General features: G+C 44.3%; 1 protein-coding gene across 1 annotated transcript in view; it reads left to right on the forward strand.

Moving 5' to 3' along the window:
* KCNH1 (potassium voltage-gated channel subfamily H member 1) overlaps positions 1 to 24,242 on the forward strand; it is a 128,720-nt gene that overhangs the window by 43,185 nt on the left and 61,293 nt on the right. Inside the window, exon 7 of the mRNA XM_088667061.1 lies at positions 20,511 to 20,940. Coding sequence (XP_088523187.1) covers positions 20,511 to 20,940 — 430 coding nt within the window. The remainder of the gene's footprint in view (positions 1 to 20,510; positions 20,941 to 24,242) is intronic.

Below are 24,242 nucleotides of genomic sequence, written 5' to 3' on the forward strand. Positions count from 1 at the left end.
ATATTTCATTCTACTGCATAGTGTTTGCTCAGGGGTTTTTGTGCCAGCGTCACATGAGTAGGTACCATATTCATATATTTATAAAAGAATGCTGCTTGAAATCATGGAGAGCCACTGCCAGTCTCTGTAGACAACACTGAGCTAGATGGATAAATGGTCAGACTCAATATAAGGCAGAATCCTAATACATTTTACTTGCTTGTGGGTTCCCCCCCTTATTCTTGATGTCCCAGAGTTCCCTCAGAAGAAGGATTGATTGTTAAACCCTTCTAGGATTTGTAGATCTGGGAGGGGAATAGGGGTCTCCTAGCAGCTGTCAGCACTCTTAACTAACCATAGCTCCCAGAGTTCTTGGTGGAAAGCCATGACTCGTTCAAGTGGTGTCTTAGTGCTTTAAATATATGGCATGAATGTGTCCTCAATAAGTGTGTTGAGTTCAGCTCTGGGACAAATCTGCTACTGCTGCCTGTTTGTTCCCCCCTGCCCAGAAACGAAATCCAGTACAGGCATCTGCTTCCAGCCCCTTTGGCTGAGTCACATGCATCATGGCAGCTGACTGACTCTTGGGTGTGGGGATTAAGTTAGCTGTGCTAAAAATGATCAGACTCAGATCTGATTTGCTGGCATGCTCTAGCAAGTAAACGAGCGAAGCCTTTACTACATGACCCATTAGAGACTGATTCTTCACAACACCTCAAACTTAATGTTTTCACATCTGATCCACATATTCATCTGTGCTGATACAGCAATGGGCTGTACTGCCAGGTTTACAGTCCTCTGGAGCCAGTAGGATTCTTGAGTTTATCGCTAGCTTTGTAGGGCTATCCTTCTGTGATTGTGCATCACTACATCTTTGATTCATTCCTCTGGCTGTTCTCTTTCCTCACGGATAACTTTTTGTAACATTGGAGGGTTTGGATTTCTCCCTCTGACACCAGTCAGGGTCTGTTGATCCTCCAAATATTCAGCCCCTTCTGAATGGGGCATCTACTTGGTGTGTGTGTGTGTGTGTGTGTGTGTGTGTGTGTGTGTGTGTGTATACATCCTCTGATTCTCCAGGTGATCCTTTTCCTATGGTGGTCCTGAGAGGAAGGTGGTGGGAAACAACACTCTGACATGCTCATTCTGGGTGGGGTGGGTGGGGGGGAGGGCAGCTGTAGTGGAGAACATTTAAATGATCAGTCTCTCAACTGAAAAATGAAATAATTTTGTTGCAGTCTCTGCGTGGTGCAAGATTCCAGTGGCTCCAGGCACTTTCCCAGGGTTCGTGTTTCCTTTTGGAAATGAGGCACAGCGGAGGCTGTGGTATCTTTATGATATATGGTTTCTTTACACATATATACAACCTGAGTTTACGATGGAGGAGTTAACAGCATTCACACCCCAATAAGGTCTTGTTTCTCCCATAGCCACAGCCTTGGATTCAAATAGAAAGCAATCATTGTTGTGTCTCTCTGTCTCCCATAGCTGCCAAGTTTTCCCTTTTCTTGCGAGGAAGCCTATTCAGCATAATGGAATATCCCTTTAAAAAAGGGATAACTTGGCAGCTATGCTGTCTCCCCAACTTGCTGTTTTGCTTCTAGGTCACATCACCCAAACTCTCTACTCTAAGCTCTGGCTTTATCTGTTGAGGGAGGGAGCCCCTCCCACTTGCTGTCTCGCACTGAGTCACTTCATCCAGAAAGCTAGTTTGGCTGTTTCCCAGAATTAGAAGGCTTGATTAGCTTTTAACACTTGCTGGATCCAGGGATTAGAGGAGTCTAGAACCCAACTCCTAAGATTATTTATTGTTTATTTAGTCAAATTCTTCTCTTATCCCAGTCAAAAGGGGCTCCAAGAGCAGCTTACAAATCACTTAAAAAACAAAAAAAGGCAGTCCCCTCAGGCTTACAAGCTAAAAAGGCATGGCACCAAGGGGAAATGGATTGAGAGGAAGTGAGAAACTCGGGTACAGGTTTTGGGCTACAAGTTCCTCTAACACATAAAGATATAGTACCACTGATTTAACTCAGAAGGTTTCTGCTTTCCTGTTTACCATATATCTATAGGACGTAGCGGCTTTTGCATGCTAGTTAACGTGCAAATTTCAGGAGAGGTAGCACTATCATTTGAAACCTTTCTTTCCACTGAATAACCTATTTCAGGGTGGGGAGATCTTCAGGTCTGGGGGCTGAATGTGACTCTCCAGGACTCTATTTAGCCCTTGGATGTCTTCCTAGGCCACAACCCCACTGGCTCTGCTTCACTTCTTGAGTGTTTTTGCCTGTTTGGAAATGCGTGGCAAAGGAGCCTAAGGTAAAATCGACATTCATTGCTCTGCCCACTTTTGCATACCCCCCCTTGCCCCCAGTGGCGGAACTAGCTGCTCAGGTGCCTGGTGCGGTGAGCGCGTCCTGTAACTGGGGGCGGGGTGAGTGGCCCATTGGGGCAGGGCAAGCTGCGTGGAGCCTCTCTGCTGCCTACCCCTCAGCTGAGGGAGAGGCGGAGGACAGATGCAAGCCCCATGCTGCTGTTTCAGGTAGCGCAAAGCCTGCAGGTGCCCAAGCCACCACGTCACTCCCAGGAGAGACATGTGGCTCGGGCACGCTTCAGGCCCCATGTAGTAAGTGCCAACCCCCGTGGTATGGGACCCAGTGCCAGCCACATTTCATTATGTTTGTTGACTGAATTAAAAAGTTTCGTGAGCCCTTTAAAAAACCCACAAAAAAACCACTCATATTTTTGTCATTTTGTCACCCCCCCTTTGTGATTTGATCCTGGAATGTCCCAATTTTCCCTGCCAGTGCTGCCACCATGGAGCTTGGGGAGGAGGGTAAGCCATGCTTGTCACGTCGGTCCAGTATACCTGAAGGAGCATCTCCACCCCCATCGTTCTGCCTGGACACTGAGATCCAGCGCCGAGGGTCTTCTGGTGGTTCCCTCGCTATGAGAAGCCAAGTTACAGGGAACCAGGCAGAGGGCCTTCTCGGTAGTGGCGCCCACCCTGTGGAATGCCCTCCCACCAGAGGTCAAAGAGAACAACAATTACCAGACCTTTAGAAGGCATCTCAAGGCAGCGCTGTTTAGGGAAGCTTTTAATATTTGATTTCTGTATTTTAATGTTTTGTTGGAAGCCGCCCAGAGTGGCTGGGGGAACCCGGCCAGATGGGTGGGGTATAAATAATAAATTATTATTATTATTATTAATATTATTATTATTGTCCTGAGTGGTGGCAGCTGTGAGGGGGGATCCTGTTGCCTTTCCATGGCCTCTCTATGGCTGCTGCTTCCAGTCTCCTCTCTTGGGCAGCTTGTAGCAGCAGCTGGAGGGCAGGTGAGGAGGAGAAGAGGCCGCCAGCAGCTCCGAAGTGCAGGCAGAGGGAAGGGCCACTCTGGGTGGGAAGAAAGGGGGAGCAGAGCGGAGTGCAAGGAGTCTTTTTCTTTTTAATGCTTTGTGTGTCCACATTTCATCTCGCCCCTTTCTAAAACTTATTTATTGGTGTGTTTTACTTTTTTTGGAAATTTATCATAGAATGTAATAAAACAAAACTGAGATTAAGGGGTTTTTCTCAGGGCAGTAGAGGGTGTGTAGACTGTGTCCCATTGGCACTTGCCCTTATTTTGACAGGAAATACTCTGTGGGAGGAGGTAGAATGCTGGGTGGGTTGAGGAGTGTCACTTGGAGGGGGGAATAGGAAAGGTCCCTATTTTTATCCGAGGAATGTTGGGATGTTTGTCTCTAGCCTTGCCCACCACTGGCATGTGGAAGGTTTCTTAGAAGTGAAGGTGTCCCTCAGTCTGAAAAAGGTCCCTGTCCCCCCAAACCTGGTTCACTGTGAGCAGAATTATTCTCAATTAATTATTTTTTTTTTACTCTGGCTTCTCTGGCGTGAGCCACTCCACTAGATGACTAGCTGGCGTTAACTAAACTGAGCACCATCCTTCACTCTCGTTAGCCCCGATGGCATCGACGTGCCCTACCAGAGGAACTGCAGGGGAGGAAGCAGGAAATATAAGTGAAGCGACCTTTGCTTAACCAAATAAATTAGAGAAAAGCTTGATGCTAGGCAAGGAAGATGTTTAGCTTCCAGTCTAAAGCAATGGAGGAGAAGCACAGAAAACAAAGCACAACCCTCACCTCAGTAGAAAGAAATGTCATGTACTCTGAGAAAGGGGAAGTGGTGGAGCTCGAAATTTGAACAGAAAGCGGAAAAGGAGATGGAATGGATTGTGAGTGAAGTATTGCAAAACTACTATGTTCACAGACTGGGCAATACATTGGGTTGGCCCGAAGGCCTTGTTAATAGAATTATCTCCCATTCCAATACAAGTGGAAACTTGCTTTATATAAGTGTCCCTCATTATTATTATTTCTTTGGGCGAGGAATTCTTTATCGGTCTGAAGAAATGTATGATAGTCCAAGCCCAGTGGAGAAAACAACTCCAAAGTTTATGAAAAGATGTGTGTTTGTTTGATTATTTTGTGATGTCTGAAAATACCGTATTGCAAATTGCATTACATTTTGAAGATGCTGGAGCACACAGCTTTTGCCTTTGGCAACCAGACCACCCCATTTGTAAGCCAGGCTCTCTTTTCTTGTTGCCTGAGTCAACCATTTCTAAGCAGCCAGCAAAACACAAAAGTTATCAGTAACCTTGTAAAAAAATGAATAAATAAAGCATTGAACCGTAGGGCTGGGCGACATATCGACATATCATCCAAATCCAGTTTGAAGTCCATATCGTGACACCGGTTTCACAATTTTTGACCTGGCAATATATCACGAATCATGATGTGTTTGTGTGTGTGTGTGTGTGTGTGTGTGCTATGCAAAAATCACAATGCGGGGGAAACCGTGAAGCCAGCTGATGCCTCTATATAGCTCCATCCTGATTTCAGACATTGTGATATATTATGTCGCGATGTTTATCTGGTGATATATTGCGATGTTGAAAACCGGATATAGCTAGCCCTAGTGTCCCGTGATTGCTGAGCCTTCTTTGAAAGGACATTCCGCCACTTTGGTGGTGCCATCATGGAAAAGATCCCACTTTTTGTTGGTTTCAGAAGTAATACCTTCAGACCTGTTAAAGCAAAGTACATGCAGCACAACTTTAAATCTTCCCACAACCCAAACCCCTATTGCAGCAGAAAGAAAAGACGATTTATCTCCGAGTTGCTATTGAAAAGGTGTTATTTCTGCATCAACTGACAACATTAAACTTAAAAAAAAACTTGACAAAGCAGAGCAACCTACATAAGCCGAAAGAAATTAAGGTCTCAATTACACCCCAGGGATAATATATGGTGATATCATTTGTCAAAGAAGAGCAAATTGAGCTTGTAATGTTGGCATTGCTTTGGAAAGGGGCTGTCAGAGCAACACTTTAAACAGCATAGAAAGGAATATGGCTCTTTGTGGTTCACTGTGTCGAGGCAGTGAATGTCTTGGGACACGTTGAACAGCCCAAAGGCAGTTGGACTAATTTGACCAAGGCAGTAAGGTCCAATGGCTACCTGAAGAGCAATGGACACAAGCATAAAGCTGTGAAATGGGGAGAGGAATCATCCTGAGCATCAAGGAGTTAGAACATTAGAACATGGGTAGCTCCAGTTTGTAGCCAGTAAGGGTTTGGTAATTCATTTATTCCCTTTATCCTAATTCCTGCTTTTAAAAAAGAGCATAAAATCACACACAATTCAAGAGAAAGCTGAAATGATTAAGAACTATCTTTTTATGCTCTTAAAATCAAACAATATTTTAATTGGGTTGATGTTGCAAATGTCATTTTAAATTTAATTTAATCCTGCATTGCTATACTCAAGGCAGTTTGCAACCCACAGAAATGAAAAAAGCATGCAGCAAAAACAACATCCCACAAGAATTCAATCCGAATGAACCAGAATGAAAATGGTTAAGAAACAAATACTTTAAACCAATTAACATAAAACACAAACCTCCGTTGCACATAACATGAAATATATATATTAAGATAATCAACCCAGCAAAATGTCAGCAAATAATAAATCGCATCCAACAATGGTAACAAATAGTTTAATAATTATAAATGGCCGAAACAACTGTGGCAAAGACCCAAACGAAAGCTATTTGGTCCACTGAACAACCTATAGCAGTTGGACCCAGGAGATTAGCTCGGCCATTTAATTGACCAATTGGGCAGCCTTGGGAATTTTCCTGGAGCTGTGTTGAGAGAGGAGAGAAGATGAATGAGACAAGAAGTGTGAAGTATTTTCTCCCATTAAATGTGCTCAACAGACAACAAATAAGAATGAGAGTAAAACATAGGCAGTCCCTGGTGCATAGCATTGGAACGGGAAGAACATATTTCTATATTCTGTTTATGGCGGGGGCGGGGGAACTGCTTGAGAATGTGAACTTATGTGAATCTGTCATAGGCTTGCCACTTTTAATTTGGCTCAGGAAAGATATAAATAGTCTTCTCTTTCCATACTTTCCTAAAATTGCTCATATTCTGTCATGCACTGAGGGGATTAGATAATGCTTTTTGTTGTGGTTTATAAAAATTGAAGGGTTTGCAGTTTTTCTTTTTTTTAAAAAACACACACAATCAAACTACTTCCCTCAGTTACCATATTGTATTGCAATGATTGCATGCCTACAGTGTGCAAAGACAGTTCTCCCCCCCTAGAAAAATAGGTGCCGTGACTCACCATGAAGTTGTTACAGTAAGTGCCACACTTTTTAACAACAACAAAAGAGGTGCCGGTACTGCGTACCCTTGAGTACCCCTGGGTGCATAGGGAATGCAGTAGTAGGTTAACCAGCAGTTGGTCTTGTGGCGCATTAAAGACGAAGGCTGTACCCAGGTAATTCAGTGGGACTTACTTTTGAGTAGACGTAGTTAGCATTGTACTGCAATGTTAGTCATACTTGGAGGTTGCTTAACTCCTAAAATGACTTAGTTGGCTATCATCCACAGGGGCGTAGGAAGATAGGGGCGGTGGGGGTGGGCCGCCCCGAGCAGTGAGCTCCAAGGGGCACCATCGCGGGTGCCCACCCCGCCCCCAAAACGCGCCCCCGCCCCCGGAACGCGTGTCACGCCCCTCCAGGATGCGCGCCCTGCCCCCGGAATGTGCGCCCCACCGCTCCGGGAGGCTCGCCCCACCCTCTGAACGTGCGCCACAGCTCTCCGGGAGGTGCGTCACAGCCCTGGAACACACATCCGGCCCCTCCGGCAGGCACGCCCCGCCCCCAGAACGGGCACCAGCTCCGCCACTGATCATCTACGACAATTTCTTGGGGCATAAAGTTTTGTGCATTGCAATCTGTTTCATCTGTAGTGCACAAAGGCTATTACTACAATAAAGGTTCGTCTTTAGGGTGCGAGAAGATTCTTTGTTGTGCTCACTGCCTAAGGCCCAACATGGCTACTACCCTTCTTGAAATAAGTACCAGCGAGTCACTACATGGCTATCAGTGGCTATTAACCATGAGGGCTATATTTTACTTTCACAGTCAGAGGCAGTATGCGTAAGCATACCAGCTCCTGGGAACTGCAGGACAGAAGAGTGCCGTTGTGCTCAGGTCCTGCTTGTATGCTTGTATGCTTCCTACTGTTATCAGGTGGTTGGCCACGGTGAGGACAGGATGCTGGACTAGATGTGTCACTGGTCTGATTCAGCAGGGAATCTTCATATTTACAGTGGTACCTTGACTTACGAACGACCCGAAAACCGAATTTTTCGATTTACGAATGGGGCAAACGAATTTCTCGACATCCGAACGGAAACCGCAGCGGTTTTAGATAGGGTTTTTTCAACTTACGAATTTATAGATGGGGTTGCTTTGACTTACGAATTTTTCTGTTTCCAATGCATTCCTATGGGAAATCGCGTTTCTAATGGCGCTTTTCGACTTACGAATTTTATGAAGGTACCTTCGGAACGGATTAAATTCGTAAGTCGAGGCACCACTGTATTTCAAACAGTTCTAAAATGAAGAGTAGTCAATTGAGTGTAATTGTGGGCTTTGGTGTGCATTGACTTTTGAGGTAGCTAGGACCTTCTTCTTTGGCAATCATGAACACAGTTTTTGCCTTCCATGAACACAGTTTTAACAATGAGTCTGTAAGTGACTGTGGAGGCCAATTCTGGATCCACACGTCCTTCCACAGTGGGGACATAGGTATCTGGGTGGGAGTTGATCACGGTTAGGGTTTGTCAAGCATGCCTTCCTCTTAGCATGTTTCTTCCTTTCCCCCTGAGTTTGAACATCTTCAAAGTCCATGACACCTTTGGTAAAGGCTGTTCTCCAATTGGAGTGCTTGCAGGCCAGGGATTCCCAGTTGTCAGTGTTTATACAACATTTTTTTAGATTTGCCTTGAAAGAGTCTTTATATCTCTTTTGTTGACCACCAGCATTACGCTTTCCATTCTTAAATTTGGAATAGATTACCGTAGTTGCGTTAAAAGACGATAATCAGGCATCCGAACAACATGACCACGAACAGTCCAACAAACATAAGAACATCATCTTCTTTCTATGCTCCTCCCAATGAAAACATGCAGGTGGGGACCGATATACCCTTGCTTTAAGTCGTTTACATACTGTCTTCTAATATATTATTTACTACAAAGCTTGATGACTAAGCTCTTTAGTAATGAAACGTTGGATTACTGGAACAACGTCCAAGCTCTGAACCACTGGTAAATCACAAGTGGACTCTTTATTATTGCGCTTGCAATTGTTTAAGATAAAATCTGTTTTGGAAAGAGAAGAAATGAGCACTGAATCACTGATACATTACAAGTGAACTCTTTATTTACTGCATTTGCTGTTGTTACAGGTAGGCAGCCGTGTAGTTGAAACAAAATAAAAAAATTCCTTCCAGTAGCACCTTAAAGACCAACTAAGTTTGTTATTGGTATGAGCTTTCGTGTGCATGCACATTTCTTCAGATGCCTTCTTCAAAATCTGTGAGTTAATTAATTCAAATTAATTAATTCAAATTAATTAATTCAAAATTTGTAATTAATTAATTGATTAATTATTATTTCAATTTATATACCACCCTTTATCAGAACATCCCAGGGTGATGTACAACATCAAAAACGCATGACAGAACATCAATGATAAAAAAATAATAAAAGGCATATTGACAGACAGCCTAATAATAATATAGTCATCAGAATAGTAGCTTTCCTGTCCCTCACGCTTTTTCAGGCCATGGATTATTTAATAGCCATAGGACTGGGTAAAGAGGAATGTTATTACCTGGAGCCTAAAGACATGAAGTGATGGCACCAGGTGAACCTCTCTGGGGAGAGCATTCTATAATTGGGGAGCCACCACAGAAAAGCCCCAGCCAGCATAACCAATGATCAGGTATGATGGGAGTGGTAGCCCAGCGACAACTGCAGGCCTGCAGCTTCCCTGTCCCTGAAGCATGGGATTAGGAGTAACCATCCTGGTTTAATACTTTTACCATAGTCCTTGATGAATTGGGTTTGATGCTTGGTCAGGTTAGTGGGCTGGCATGTACTGTAGAGTGTACAGCAAGGTAAGAGTGTCTTATCTATGAAAAATCTAGTTAGAAAATTGACACTGTGGGATTTAAGTCTTCTTCAGTGCTTGCAAGTGTAACCCGAATCAACTTGTTTAGCACATTTGTATCACACATTTCCTCTGAGGAGCTTAGGGCAAGATGTGTAAAGGTTATCCCAAGTGATCCGCACAACAAGCCTGTCTGGCTGAGAGTTTGTGACTTTCCCAAGGTCACCCTAGGAGTTTTACGGCTCACTGCACCATACTTTGGCCACCTCATGAGAAGAGAAGACTCCCTGGAAAAGACCCTGATGCTGGGAAAGATTGAGGGCACAAGGACAAGGGGAAGACAGAGGACGAGATGGTTGGACAGTGTTCTCGAAGCTACCAACATGAGTTTGACCAAACTGTGGGAGGCAGTGGAAGACACGAATGCCTGGCGTGCTCTGGTCCATGGGGTCACAAAGAGTCGGACACGACTAAACAACTAAACAACAACAGACCATATGGGTTCAGCGAGATTCACCCCACAGGCTATTTGGTATTTTGTGCCCTAAGCGTTTGTTTTGCTGGTATTGTCTGTATTTCATTTGCTGCAGTGAGCATGCGAATAGTCTTCTTCGGCACTGGAAAGATACAGGTGAACTCTTGCCTGCTCATGAGTCACTCGGAGGTTTTAAAAAACCAACAACAACCTTTTTTACAATTCTAGCACCTCCACTTACCACCCAGTGTGCCGTCCAAAGCTTTTAGCGTCTTGCTTAGGTCAGCATAAGTAAAAGTTCTAATCCCAGGTGTTTTTATTTATTCAGACTAGGGCTATTGGGAAATGGCTCCCCAGATTTGCCACCCTGTTTGCAGAAGGTGAATTGGTGGTGGTGATGAGGTATCTCACCAATTTTCAGAGTCAGAGGAGAAAAGTAGTGAATGGGGTGAGGAGCGAGGAAAGGCTTTTAAATTTCATTAGTTTAGTGTGGTGAGTGGCTGGTCCTTCTCTCCCTTCCAGCTCCTCCATTCCTAGTCTGTTTGTGTGTGGCAGGATGGGGAACTTGGATATGATTCCTACCAGCCATGATGGTTACAATTTCATACCCTCCAACATTTCTCCGAAGAAAACAAGGCTGTCCCATTCCATAATGATAATTTACTATTTATACCCCACACATCTTACTGGGTTGCCCCAGCCACTCTGGGCAGCTTCCAACATACAGTGGTACCTCTGGTTGTGGACACGATCCATTCCAGAGTGCTGTTCACACCCCAAAAAGTCCGCAACCAGAGCGGACTTAGAAATACAGCTGTACCTTGGAAGTCGAACAGCTTAGTTCCTGAACGTTTTGGCTCCTGAACGTCACAAACCCAGAAGTGACTGTTCCGGTTTGTGAACTATTTTTGGAAGCTGAATGTTCGACAGGACTTTCACAACTTCCGATTGACTGCAGGAGCTTCCTGCAGCCAATCAGAAGCTGCACTTTGATTTTTAAACGTTTTGGAAGTCAAACGGACTTCCGGAACTGATTCCTTCGACTTCTAAGGTAGGACTGTATAGTGGGTTTTCTGCTATAATTTCCAGTAGGAATGCACTGCTTTTCAAAAGTAGCACTTGTGCTCATCCGTTTTTGAATCTTTGCCTCCTTCTTTCTTTTCTGCATGATGGTGTGTCTTACATTTGCCTTTAGTGAATTTCATATTGTTTTAGTCCCAGTCTCTGCTCTATCAGAATCCTAAAGTGTTTGTGATCCCTCTTCATTTCATGCCACCTGTCACTTTGACAAGAGAACCTATTCCTTAATTCCAAACAAATAGCAAAAACTGAACAGCACAAAGGTAAACCTGGGCTATTTTATTTTTTGACAGTTGTCCTTTCATAATCAGTGCTATAACTTCATTGGCATTCAATTTGGCTGCCAAAGGGTCACCAGTATTTATAGTTGGCTTTGACCATCAGTAGCAGGTCACTGCATGACAGTAGTTCCATATGGCTCTGTAGACGTCATGAGCCCCACGGAACCATAATGGAAGGAAAGGTTGAATCCGGAGGAGGAATTGGAGGAGCTCAGGAAGTTGGAACTGGGTGACCCTGTGGAACGTGGGGAATGCGAAATTGGGACACCAAGATGTGTCTGAGAGCAGGGAGGTCAGTAGTCTAGGGCAGAGGTTTTAAACCTTTCTGAGTCCATGGCTCCCTTGACCAAGTACATTCTTTCTGCAGCACCCCTGTGGGTCTCAGGAGCCTAGTTATGCCATCCCTTGCCTGCAGCCTCTCATCCTTTTTTGAACATCCTTCTTTGTGGAGTGTTCCCTCAGCCTCCTCTCTTCTTCTATCTCTTTGTGATTCCTCTAGGCAGCTGTGGCTGCCACCCCTGGTCTCTGAGCTGCCCCGCCTGCCCCAAAGAGAGGTGTCTCCTCACACTGCCTCACAGGGGCCTGGGAAGCCTTAGTGGTCCAATGAAGACTGGCCAAAGGTGAACATTAGGTCAGTACCTTACCTTGGGAGGCAGCAGTGGGTGCTGCTGGGCCTGCAGGGTGGAAAGGCTCCCCTTCAGCACTCAGCTCCCAGGCACACCTTGCACACAGCAAGCACAAGAAAGGCCAGCACAGCACTTGCCTGCCTGCCTGCCTGCCTGCCTGGTCTCCCACTTGTCTGTTCATTCCCAACAGCAAGGGATGGTGGACTGGCTGGCTAGACTCCCTCACCTGCTTGCTTGCTCTGAGGCTGCTTCAGCTCCTGGCAACCAGCACTCCCTGGCCAGCCTCAGTGGCACCATTCTCCTGGGGAGCTTGTAGCCAGGGCTGCTGCAACAAATAACTCTGGAAGACTTTGAGAGGCATGGATGCAATAGGGCATCAGAGGAGGGAGGGAAGGAAGGAAGGAAAGAAGGACAGAGGCCAGGGTTGCCCGCAGCGCCCCTGACCATCATTCAAGGCACCCCAGGGTGCCACAGCACACTGGTTGAAAACTACTGGTCTAGGGAATGGAGAACAGAATCTGGGGGGAAATGATGGCCAAGCAGGTTGGCTGGCAGAGGAGTGTTCTGCCCCTGTGACATCAAGCACCCCTAGTCAGATACCTCCTGCTGTGGAGTTGCCCCCTGGCACCTACTCCTGTCAGTGGGGAGGTTAATGAGAGGAAATCAGATACTGAGTTGGCACAGAAACTGCCTCCGTCTGCAAGGGCATGAAGACACCAGCATGAACAAACCTTGCAGACTCAGCCCATTCAAAGGAGGGCCCATTTGCAGACCCTCCAAGTGTCCCTATTTTCTAGGGATGTCCCTGATTTAGAGAAGCCATCCTGGGTTCTGATTTGATCCTGGAATGTCCCACTTTCCCTTAGGTTGTCCCTGTTTTCATTGGAGAAATGTTGGAGGGTATGCATTGGCTTGCCCAGTCCTGGGACCCCTGCGACTTCAGAAGGAAAGCGCAGGGTGTGTGTACTGCTTGTTGGATCAATATCTTAGCTTGCACTTAGCCATGTATCTATACCTCTTCTGTACCGGCTGCTACTTGAAACCAAGCTGGGGGTTCTTGGTCTGGCAGTGAGAGCCATGGCAGTAGATGGCTTCGCAGAGGATCACCTCTCAGCTGGCAAATATCCCCTTTCTACTGCCCTGGGCTTCTATTGGGGGAAGCTTTAGCCCAGTATTGGTGGATGGAGTACATTCACAGAATGCATGAGATCCCAGGTCTCATGGTGTCTCCAGGAGCTAAAAGGATCACCTAGCAAGTGACAGGAGAGACTTTCCCCCAAGACTCCAGAGAGCCCCTGCCACTCAATGCAGATAAAACTGGGTTATTTGGATGATGCCTGGAGTAATTCTGATTCCTATGTGTCTGTAAGGATACTCAACTCTTTATTTTCTTTTAGCATTAAGGCACACACTTCTTTCTGTAGTCAGATGCTTGGCTGACATCCAGAATGCGGTTATTTCACCAGTGGGACTCGCGTAATGAGAAGTAGGTGATATCAGGAGTAGAGCCAAGAATTTAAAATGGGAAGCTAAAATAAAAGCTGAACATTATCTCTGCAGTTTGGAAAGTTGCTTCATGTTTAATGCACATTTTTATTTGCTTCATAGTTAACACTAGTAAAGCACAAAGGACTGCACGGTTGTAGGCATTTTTCTAAATATCTACAAATTACTTTACTTTACTGACTCGCCCCCCCAACACACACACTTTGTGCTCAATTAACCAAGACCCCAGAGGTTTAATGGTTTGTTTAAGCATTCGGCAAAAGCTGCATATGTGTTTTTCATGGAAAACAATGGAACAAATGTAATTATTACAAATTTATGAATTAAAAACGAAACAGCAGTATTTCTGTTTTCCCGGAAACATATGTTAATATGAAAAACATACATTAATGGGCAAAAGAAATGAGATTTTCCACTGCATTAAGCAAGCCTAAACAAAAATGTTGGCGCAAATGATATTTAAGCATGACTGAACAAACTTTTTCATAAATGCCTGATGACCAGAATTAAGCAATAATTTATTTCCAGAAATATTCATTAACACAGGACACTTTAAATATAAGCAATTTGAAGGGGAAAGCATGTCTCCTACAAGGCACACGTTTCTTGCTTTGAGATGTGCTCTGATATTTTTTGTTCTCTTATAACGAACTATTACTCAAACCTTGACAGCAATCAGAATACCTATTAAGACTGTTCCTTAACCCTCCAGCTACACCTATCCAGTATTCAGACTTGATCCAAGGTTGTGTTGTTGTGTTTGTTTTTGTTTAAATCCCCTTTCTACTATAAAGGTTGTAAGTTTAGATACCATTGGATGCCATTTTGAATCAAGATGGTGGACCAAAATGTCCAAAACTGTGCAATTTGGAACATCTCTGAAGATGACATCCCCAAATTGGGCAGAATAACATGTGCAGAGGAGAGTGACCAAGATGATCAAGGGTCTGGAAACCAAACCTTACAAGGAACAGTTGAGATAGTTAGGCATGTTTAGCCTGGGAAAGAGGAGACTGAGAGGAGATATGATAGCCATCTTCAAATATTTCAAGGACTGTCACATGGAGGAGGGAACAAGCTTGTTTTCTGCTGCTTCAGAGGGTAGGGACGAAACACAGCATTGTTGTTGTTATTATTATTATTATTATTATTATTATTATTATTATTATTATTATTATTATTATTCAGATTCAAATTACAAGAAATGAAATTCCAACTAAACATCAGGAAGAACTTTCTGACAGTGAGAGCTGTTTAACAGTGGAATGGACTCCCTTGGAAGGGGGTGGATTCTCCTTCATTTGAGGTTTTTAAACAGAGGTTGGGTAGCCACGTGTCAGGGATTCTTTAGCCGTGATTCCTGCATTGTAGCAGGGGGTTGGACTAGATGGCCCTTGGGGTCCCTTCCAACTCCAGAATTCTATGATTATTGAGAGGGTCACGGGTTCCCAGCCCCTGCTTTAAAGAGGTAAAAAGGTATGCCAAAACATCGCATCAGCAACAGCCGAGACTGGAGTTGCTGGGTGACCTTTCAAAATACAGAGAAACATTATGTATGAATCACAGGGCACAATCTATCCCATGCAATAGAAAAGATGCCGGAAAAGTAGATACATGGGTAAGATCGAAGTATGTTAAGAATTGCAAAACAGCCCACATCTCAGCATGTTCATGGGCAAAAAGATTGCCCATCACCCACAGGAGACCACTTTAACCACTATTTCCTCTCAAGCTTTTTTTGTTTTAGCCTTAAAAGAAATGCTGGCTCTGGTGTTCAGAAAGTGTGCCTGGGAATTAAAATTCTTCACACCAGGAAATTCTTTGAAGAACCAGCTCGAGCGCTTCCACTTTTCAGCCACTACAACTGTCTCCAGTACATTCTTTGCAAATACAGAACACTTGCAAAATGACTGCTATCAGCTGTGCAAATGCCACCTGTAAATTGCAGAAAGCTCATTCTCATTCTCAACAGTGCACGTTTTTTTTTTTGCAACTCTTCAATTTCAATCACTTGAATCCTGGTGGGCTCCTATATGTACATCTGCAATGTTGCTCTCTTTTTATGCTGCTGGATGGAAGGTTCTCTGAAATAGGAAAGCTTGCACATTGCCTGAAAGCTGAGTTACATGGAGATATTGCTAAAACAGCAGCAACCCAGTATTCTCTAGTGAGCCTTCCTCCTTGCTAATGGACCAGGCTCTGCTTTCTAGAGGCACAAATACAACTGGATGATCTGGTTGCATGGAGCCCATATACTCAAGCAGCTATTCTTGAAAAGGTGGTCCTTTGCAGAAAAATTTGCTCAGTGCACTGATATCAGAAGGCAGGACTAGCACTTGTTGTTGTTGTTGTTGTTTAGTCGTTTAGTCGTGTCCGACTCTTCGTGACCCCATGGACCATAGCACGCCAGGCACTCCTGTCTCGCACTGCCTCCCGCAGTTTGGTCAAACTCATGTTCGTAGCTTCGAGAACACTGTCCAACCATCTTGTCCTCTGTCGTCCCCTTCTCCTAGTGCCCTCAATCTTTCCCAACATCAGGGTCTTTTCCAAGGATTCTTCTCTTCTCATGAGGTGGCCAAAGTATTGGAGCCTCAGCTTCACGATCTGTCCTTCCAGGGAGCACTCAGGGCTGATTTCCTTAAGAATGGATAGGTTTGATCTTCTAGCAGTCCATGGGACTCTCAAGAGTCTCATCCAGCACCATAATTCAAAAGCATCAATTCTTCGGCGATCAGCCTTCTTTATGGTCCAACTCTCACTTCCATACATCACTACTGGGAAAACCATAGCTTTAACTATACGGACCTTTGTCGGCAAGGTGATGTCTCTGCTTTTTAAGATGCTGTCTAGGTTTGTCATTGCTTTTCTCCCAAGAAGCAGGCGTCTTTTAATTTCGTGACTGCTGTCACCATCTGCAGTGATCAAGGAGCCCAAGAAAGTAAAATCTCTCACTGCCTCCATTTCTTCCCCTTCTATTTGCCAGGAGGTGATGGGACCAGTGGCCATGATCTTGGTTTTTTTGATGTTGAGCTTCAGACCATATTTTGCGCTCTCCTCTTTCACCCTCATTAAAAGGTTCTTTAATTCCTCCTCGCTTTCTGCCATCAAGGTTGTGTCATCTGCATATCTGAGGTTGTTGATATTTCTTCCGGCAATCTTAATTCCGGCTTGGGATTCATCTAGTCCAGCCTTTCGCATGATGAATTCTGCATATAAGTTAAATAAGCAGGGAGACAATATACAACCTTGTCGTACTCCTTTCCCAATTTTGAACCAATCAGTTGTTCCATATCCAGTTCTAACTGTAGCTTCTTGTCCCACATAGAGATTTCTCAGGAGACAGATGAGGTGATCAGGCACTCCCATTTCTTTAAGAACTTGCCATAGTTTGCTGTGGTCGACACAGTCAAAGGCTTTTGCATAGTCAATGAAGCAGAAGTAGACGTTTTTCTGGAACTCTCTAGCTTTCTCCATAATCCAGCGCATGTTTGCTATTTGGTCTCTGGTTCCTCTGCTCCTTCGAAATCCAGCTTGCACTTCTGGGAGTTCTCGGTCCACATACTGCCTAAGCCTGCCTTGTAGAATTTTAAGCATAACCTTGCTAGCGTGTGAAATGAGCGCAATTGTGCGGTAGTTGGAGCATTCTTTGGCACTGCCCTTCTTTGGAATTGGGATGTAGACTGATCTTCTCCAATCCTCTGGCCATTGCTGAGTTTTCCAAACTTGCTGGCATATTGGGTGTAGCACCTTAACAGCATCATCTTTTAAAATTTTAAACAGTTCAGCTGGAATATCATCACTTCCACTGGCCTTGTTATTAGCAATGCTTTCTAAGGCCCATTTGACTTCACTCTCCAAGATGTCTGGCTCAAGGCCAGCAACCACACTACCTGAGGTGTACGAGACCTCCATATCTTTCTGGTATAATTCCTCTGTGTATTCTTGCCACCTCTTCTTGATGTCTTCTGCTTCTGTTAGGTCCTTACCACTTTTGTCCTTGATTATGGTAATCTTTGTACGAAATGTTCCTTTCATATCTCCAATTTTCTTGAACAGATCTCTGGTTTTCCCCATTCTATTGTTTTCCTCTATTTCATTGCATTGCTCATTTAAGAAGACCCTCTTGTCTCTCCTTGCTGTTTTTTGGAAATCTGCATTCAGTTTCCTGTATCTTTCCCTATCTCCCTTGCATTTTGCTTGCCTCCTCTCCTCCGCTATTTGTAAGGCCTCGTTGGACAGCCATTTTGCTTTCTTGCATTTCCTTTTCCTTGGGATGGTTTTCATTGCTGCCTCCTGTATAATGTTACGAGCCTCCATCCATAGTTCTTCAGGCACTCTGTCCACCAAATCTAAATCCTTAAACCTGTTCCTCACTTCCACTGTGTATTCATAAGGGATTTGATTCAGATTGTATCTTACTGGCCCAGTGGTTTTTCCTACTTTCTTCAGTTTAAGCTGGAATTTTGCTATAAGAAGCTGATGATCTGAGTTACAGTCAGCTCCAGGTCTTGTTTTTGCTGACTGTATAGAGCTTCTCCATCTTTGGCTGCAGAGAATATAATCAATCTGATTTCGATGCTGTCCATTTGGTGATATCCATGTGTAGAGTCGTCTCTTGTGTTGTTGGAATAGAGTGTTTGTGATGACCAGCTTGTTCTCTTGACAGAACTCTATTAGCCTTTGCCCTGCTTCATTTTGAACTCCAAGGCCAAACTTGCCAGTTGTTCCTTTTATCTCTTGATTCCCTACTTTAGCATTCCAGTCCCCTGTAATGAGAAGAACATCCTTCTTTGGTGTCATTTCTAGAAGGTGTTGTAGGTCTTCATAGAATTGGTCAATTTCATTTTCTTCAGCACCGGTAGTTGGTGCATAAACTTGGATTACTGTGATGTTAAAAGGTCTGCCTTGGATTCGTATCGAGATCATTCTGTCATTTTTGAGATTGCATCCCATTACAGCTTTTGCCACTCTTTTGTTGACTATGAGGGCCACTCCATTTCTGCTACAGGATTCTTGCCCACAGTAGTAGATATGATAGTCATCCGAACTGAATTCGCCCATTCCCTTCCATTTTAGTTCACTGATGCTCAGGATGTCGATATTTATTCTTGTCATCTCATTTTTGACCACATCCAGCTTACCTCCACTCATGGTTCTTACATTCCAGGTTCCTATGCAATATTTTTCTTTACAGCATCGGACTTTCCTTTCGCTTCCAGGCATATCCGCAACTGAGCGTCCTTTCGGCTTTGGCCCAGCCGCTTCATCAGCTCTGAATCTACTTGTACTTGTCCTCCGCTCTTCCTCAGTAGCATGTTGGACGCCTTCCGACCTGAGGGGCTCATCTTCCAGCGTCATAACTTTTATATGCCTGTTGTCTTTGTCCATGGAGTTTTCTTGGCAGGGATACTGGAGTGGCTTGCCAGTTCCTTCTCCAGGTGGATCACGTTTAGTCAAAACTCTCCACTATGACCTGTCCATCTTGGGTGGCCCTGCATGGCATAGCTCATAGCTTCTCTGAGTTATTCAAGCCCCTTCGCCATGACAAGGCATTGATCCATGAAGGGGAGGACTAGCACTAGGGTATGACAAACATGGCCCCACTCAAACCATGAGTGGCCAAAATATTTTTGATGCTTTGGTGTACGTATTTCTTAAGGTATTGGATTGTGTTGTATATGCTGTATGTCACCATGAGTGGGGATCTTACTGTGGTAGTACACAGATTTTAAAATATAAATAGCCCCAGAAAGATACCTTTTAAAAACAAAATAAAACCCCCAAACACTCACCTTTTCTGTTGTTGCTTGTCAGATCCCACCTTGTGTGAATAAGAAGGAGCTTAATGGAAAAGTCTGAAGGGGATTTTGCTCAAGGGTCTGCTGGTTTTGCTGATCCTAGTTGTATAATTAGTGTGATGCTTTTGTTAATCTTGCTTTAATGTTTTAATTAGAGTTAAGGTGTTGTTTGTTTCCCAGAGGTGTATCACATATTGGAGCAAGGTGGAGAAGAATCAGAGGAGCAGTCAAATTGCAACCTCTGCACAGCTCTTAATTAATTTCTTGTTTTTAATGGGGATTACAAGAAATGCCATATTTTCAGGGCATAGGTGTTAGCCAATTTCACTGTGAAATAATATTAATTCACTGAAATAGTGAGACTATTCATCGGCAATAAATGTGTGCCTCAAAGGGTTGGAAACTGAGGATGTTTTGTAATGGCAAACCAATGGAATGAACAAACATTTAAAGAGGGAATAGGAAAAGAAAATGGCAGAGGGAGCAGGTTTATATCCCATGTCCCATCTGTTTATTGTGATAATCTCATAACCAGGAGGCTACCCAGGGTAACTTAATACAGGAAAACCATGAGCAGGTAGGTCATCCGGGGTCTGGAATTTGCAGCATTCTGGTGATGACATGTATGTTTTTAAAATTACAGAGCCATTTTTTTTTAACCATTTGCATAATACCTGTGTGTGTCGCAATCCAGAGACAGTATTAATTCATAAGTCCTATTTAGATCAAGGCCGATTAATGGATTTCAGCACAACCTTCTTTCAACTGGGCCCATATCCAACTTCCTCCTTTCACGATCGCCAAGAGCCCTTGTGCGAAACGGAAGTTGCACTAGTGAAAGTTTGTATGCGCAGCAACTAGTTCATGTTGCACAGCAATCTTTGAAAATGCATTTGTGTTTTCCCTTGCACAGTAGCTGATTCTTGCTGTGCAATCTGTTGCACGGCAGTCTTCAACAATGTATTTCTGTTTTCCCTTGTGACAACATTCCCCCGGTATAACAAGTATACCACTAGGTGACTTTAACTTAGCTCTACATGGGATACAACCCCCAGTCTCCATCCTTCTGCCTGTTTATAGAATGCACTGTATTTATAGAATGCCATGTCTTTGGTCTGCCCAGGCTTCACCTTGGACGTCTAAAGCTCAAGGTTATGGTTGACAAAAGACAAGAAGTAATTTAATGCCGAATGCTAATAAGCTTATTTTGTTTTGCTTCATTCTTCTAGGGCATCAGCAGTCTGTTCAGCTCCCTTAAAGTAGTCAGGCTGCTCCGGCTTGGTCGCGTGGCTCGGAAACTGGACCACTATATTGAGTATGGAGCAGCTGTCTTGGTTCTGCTGGTGTGCGTCTTTGGTCTTGCAGCCCACTGGCTGGCCTGCATTTGGTACAGTATCGGGGACTATGAAGTTATCAATGAGGATAAAAACACAATACGAAACGAAAGTTGGCTCTACCAGCTGGGCGAATCCATAGGATCACCGTATCAGTTTAACAGGTCAGGAAGTGGAAAATGGGAAGGAGGGCCAAGCAAGGATTCTGTTTATATCTCATCGTTATACTTTACAATGACTAGTCTCACCAGTGTTGGATTTGGGAATATTGCACCAACCACAGATGGAGAGAAGATCTTTGCTGTTGCTATGATGATGATCGGCTGTAAGTATTACTGGATTAATTTCTACTATACAGTGTTTCAGACTGCAATATCCCGCCCCCGGCAAGCTTCTGTTACTTCGCTTACATGCTTGAAATAATGACCAAGTCAAATGATTCCTTAAGGATGCAGAGATTGACTTTGTGATGGATTGAGTCAATTGGTTAGAGCGTGGTGCTGATAATGCCAAGGTTGCAAGTTTTATGCCTGTATTGGACAGATGCATTTCCTGCATTGCAGGGGGTTGGACTAGATGATCCTTGGGGTCCCTTCCAATGCTATGATTCTATCATCACCTTCATATAACCAGCTCCCAACTTTTTGCAATTATTAACGTTTCCCCCTCCTTATTGGTTCTTTAGGATGATTTTGAAGGGAACAGCCAGTGTGGTATAGTATAGGGTTGGCATATTTCAAAAAGTAAAATTCTCAACGCCCGCTTTTTTAAGGAAGACCCCCATAGTGTTTGAGCTTTTTTAAAAAAAGGAAACCACCAAAATTGTTGGGCTTTTCGGGGAACAAAAAGAGAGAGAGTTTAAGCTTTTGGAGCTGTTTCCGCTGCTTTTTCCATTGCGTTGCCATTCCCGGTCCCTATTTTTACACCCTAAAACGAGGGCATGTCAGGAATTTTCTAGATTCTGGATAGATATTTTCTAGATACTGGAATGGCAAGTCTAGTATAGGGGTTGCGGAACCTGGGAGACCAGGGTTCAAATCCCTCCTCAACTGTGAAGCTCACTGGGTGACCCTGAGCTGCTCACTCACTCTCAACCTAACCTACCTCGCAGGGTTGTTGTGAGAATAAAATGGAGAGAAGGAGAAGTCTGCAGGCCACCTCAAGCTCCCTGGAAGAAAGGTGGGATATAAATGTAATAAAGAAAGAAATATATACTTCTCTACATGGTGAATGTAAAAGGTAAAGGTAAAGGGACCCCTGACCATTAGGTCCAGTCGTGACCGACTCTGGGGTTGCGCGCTCATCTCGCATTATTGACCAAGGGAGCCGGCGTATAGCTTCCAGGTCATGTGGCCAGCATGACAAAGCCGCTTCTGGCAAACCAGAGCAGCACATGGAAACACCGTTTACCTTCCCGCTGTAGCAGTTCCTATTTATCTACCGTGTTTCCCCCTTTTTAAGGCGTAGTCATAAAATAAGCCATAGCAGCATTTCTAAGCATTTGAGAAATATAAACCGTACCCCGAAAATAAGCCATAGTGATAGGCGCTGTGCGGAAGAGAGCACTGAGCTCCCCGAGTAGGCAGCAGCAACGTCGGCCGCAGCAGTGTTTGCTGAGTCCTTTCTTGCTTTTGGGACTTGGTTACTGTGCTGGCTTGGGATGGTGTGTGTGCAATTGCTGTTGCTGCTTCATGTTTTTCAGCTGGATTCTCTGGGTTCTAAGCACTTTCCCCCGTTTGTTTGCGAAGCAGCACTCGGCTGCAGCCCCTGCCTCTCCCGGCTGCAGTTGATCGCTATCTCCTTTTCCATTTCTTTTGTCTTTGAGCACCCGGCCCCGCCCCCTCTCCCCTTCGTGGAATGAAGAACGGAGTTTTAGCAGCATTTCCTCATTATAAAAAAAAGGTCAGGAACTTTTACTTTAACCTCAAAAATGGGATATTTCCTCTCTCTAAAAACAACTCTGACCTGAACACCAATAAAACGGGGGTAGATCACCTCCAGTTTATAAATCCGCAAGTAGATCGCAGTCTCCTGGATGTTGGGCTCTATACTTTGGCTGATTGCAAGCCTTTGCATCTTTAAAAAACAAAAACCATGCGCCTCTCAGTCTTAATTTTCCTTTAATTCATCCCCCTATACCCTCCTCCAACCATTGCCTCCTTCCATTCCTTACCCCCCTCCCTCTCTCCCCACTTCCCTCACTCCTGTGCGATCTCATTTAGTCATATACTTGCTTTTTCTGTTGTGTTGTCTATTTTATATTTAATATTATTACCCTTTATGATGTTATTTTTTCCCTTGCGATAATTATTTATTTTTTATCTTTAACTAACTTTCCTTTCCATATTTTTCCATATATAACTCAACACTTTCCCATTCCTTCTTAACTCTTTGGATAGAGTGCCCCCCCCATTATTGTTGTTAATTTTACAATTCCTGGATTTTTTTATGGAACCGAACAGCTCGGGTGCTTCAGAATGTGCCTTCTGTTGCTACAGGGCTATGGGGCTTCACTATTTGACACCCCCCCCCCCCAGGTTGGGATTTTTAAAGTAGTTCTGTGGGTCCCAGGGCGCAGAATCACCCCCGATCCTTTCCTTTGTCTAAACAGACCTCTTCCCCCCTGACTTTGGAAGGCTGTGCTTCAAGGGTGATACCAGGGGTTTTTTTAAGACCTGCGCCTCTTAAGGATTGTTACGGTCCATAACTTCCATTGCTTTCTAAAGGGTTGGGGGTTTAAAGCACTGCCACCCCCACCCCACCCTGCAGGCGCTCGGAACTGGCAGCGCCAACAACGTGCCCAGCAGCGCGCAGAAGAAAGCACTGAGCGTCCTGAGCCAGTGGGTCCCAGTTGTACCAGCACTTTTTTTAAAAAAAGACACCCCCTGAAAATAAGCCACTGTGTGTTTTTTTTGAGGGAAAAAAGTTATAAGACGGTGTCTTAAAAAAGGGGAAACACGGTACTTGCATTTTGACGTGCTTTCGAACTGTTAGGTTGGCAGGAGCTGGGACCAAGCAACGGGAGCTCACCCCGTCACAGGGATTCGAACCGCCGACCTTCTGATCAGCAAGCCCTAGGTTCAGTGGTTTAACCACAGCGCCACCTGGGTCCCTCTAACATGGTGAATGTACCAGCAATCAAAATCAGTAGTTACCTAAGTCATTGTCAAGTAAAAAAGGTTATGTGGCTTGGCCCTAACATGCATGTTTTAGAGGGGAACACTTTGCCCTTTTTACATTTTCGTTGGTGAAATCATTGTAGGCACATAATCAACCCAAAGGTAAACTCTTTACCATACCATAGATTTCGGCTGTTCAACACATGTTTAAATTTAATTGAAATCAGGGGAGCATCAAAGTGCTTGAAAAGTGACCTATTGTTCAGTGCGGAATAAGGAGAAATCACAACGGGAGGAATTCAAAATCATGTTTTTTCTGATCATTCCAGGAGTGCAAGCGTTTCTGCTTGCCAGGCGGAAACAGTCCCCTTTCCCCTCCTCTGTTTTTTGGGTGAGGCAGGGGCATGCTGGAAGGGGGGGGGGAAGAGAAGCCCTATTCCACTCATGAGAGCCCTGGTGCTTGCTTCGGCTAGCCCAGAGGATTAGTTGAATCTGACCCAATTCAATT

Source organism: Zootoca vivipara, chromosome 3, assembly GCF_965207765.1.
Source record: "Zootoca vivipara chromosome 3, rZooViv2.hap1.1, whole genome shotgun sequence".
Lineage (NCBI taxonomy): Eukaryota > Metazoa > Chordata > Lepidosauria > Squamata > Lacertidae > Zootoca > Zootoca vivipara.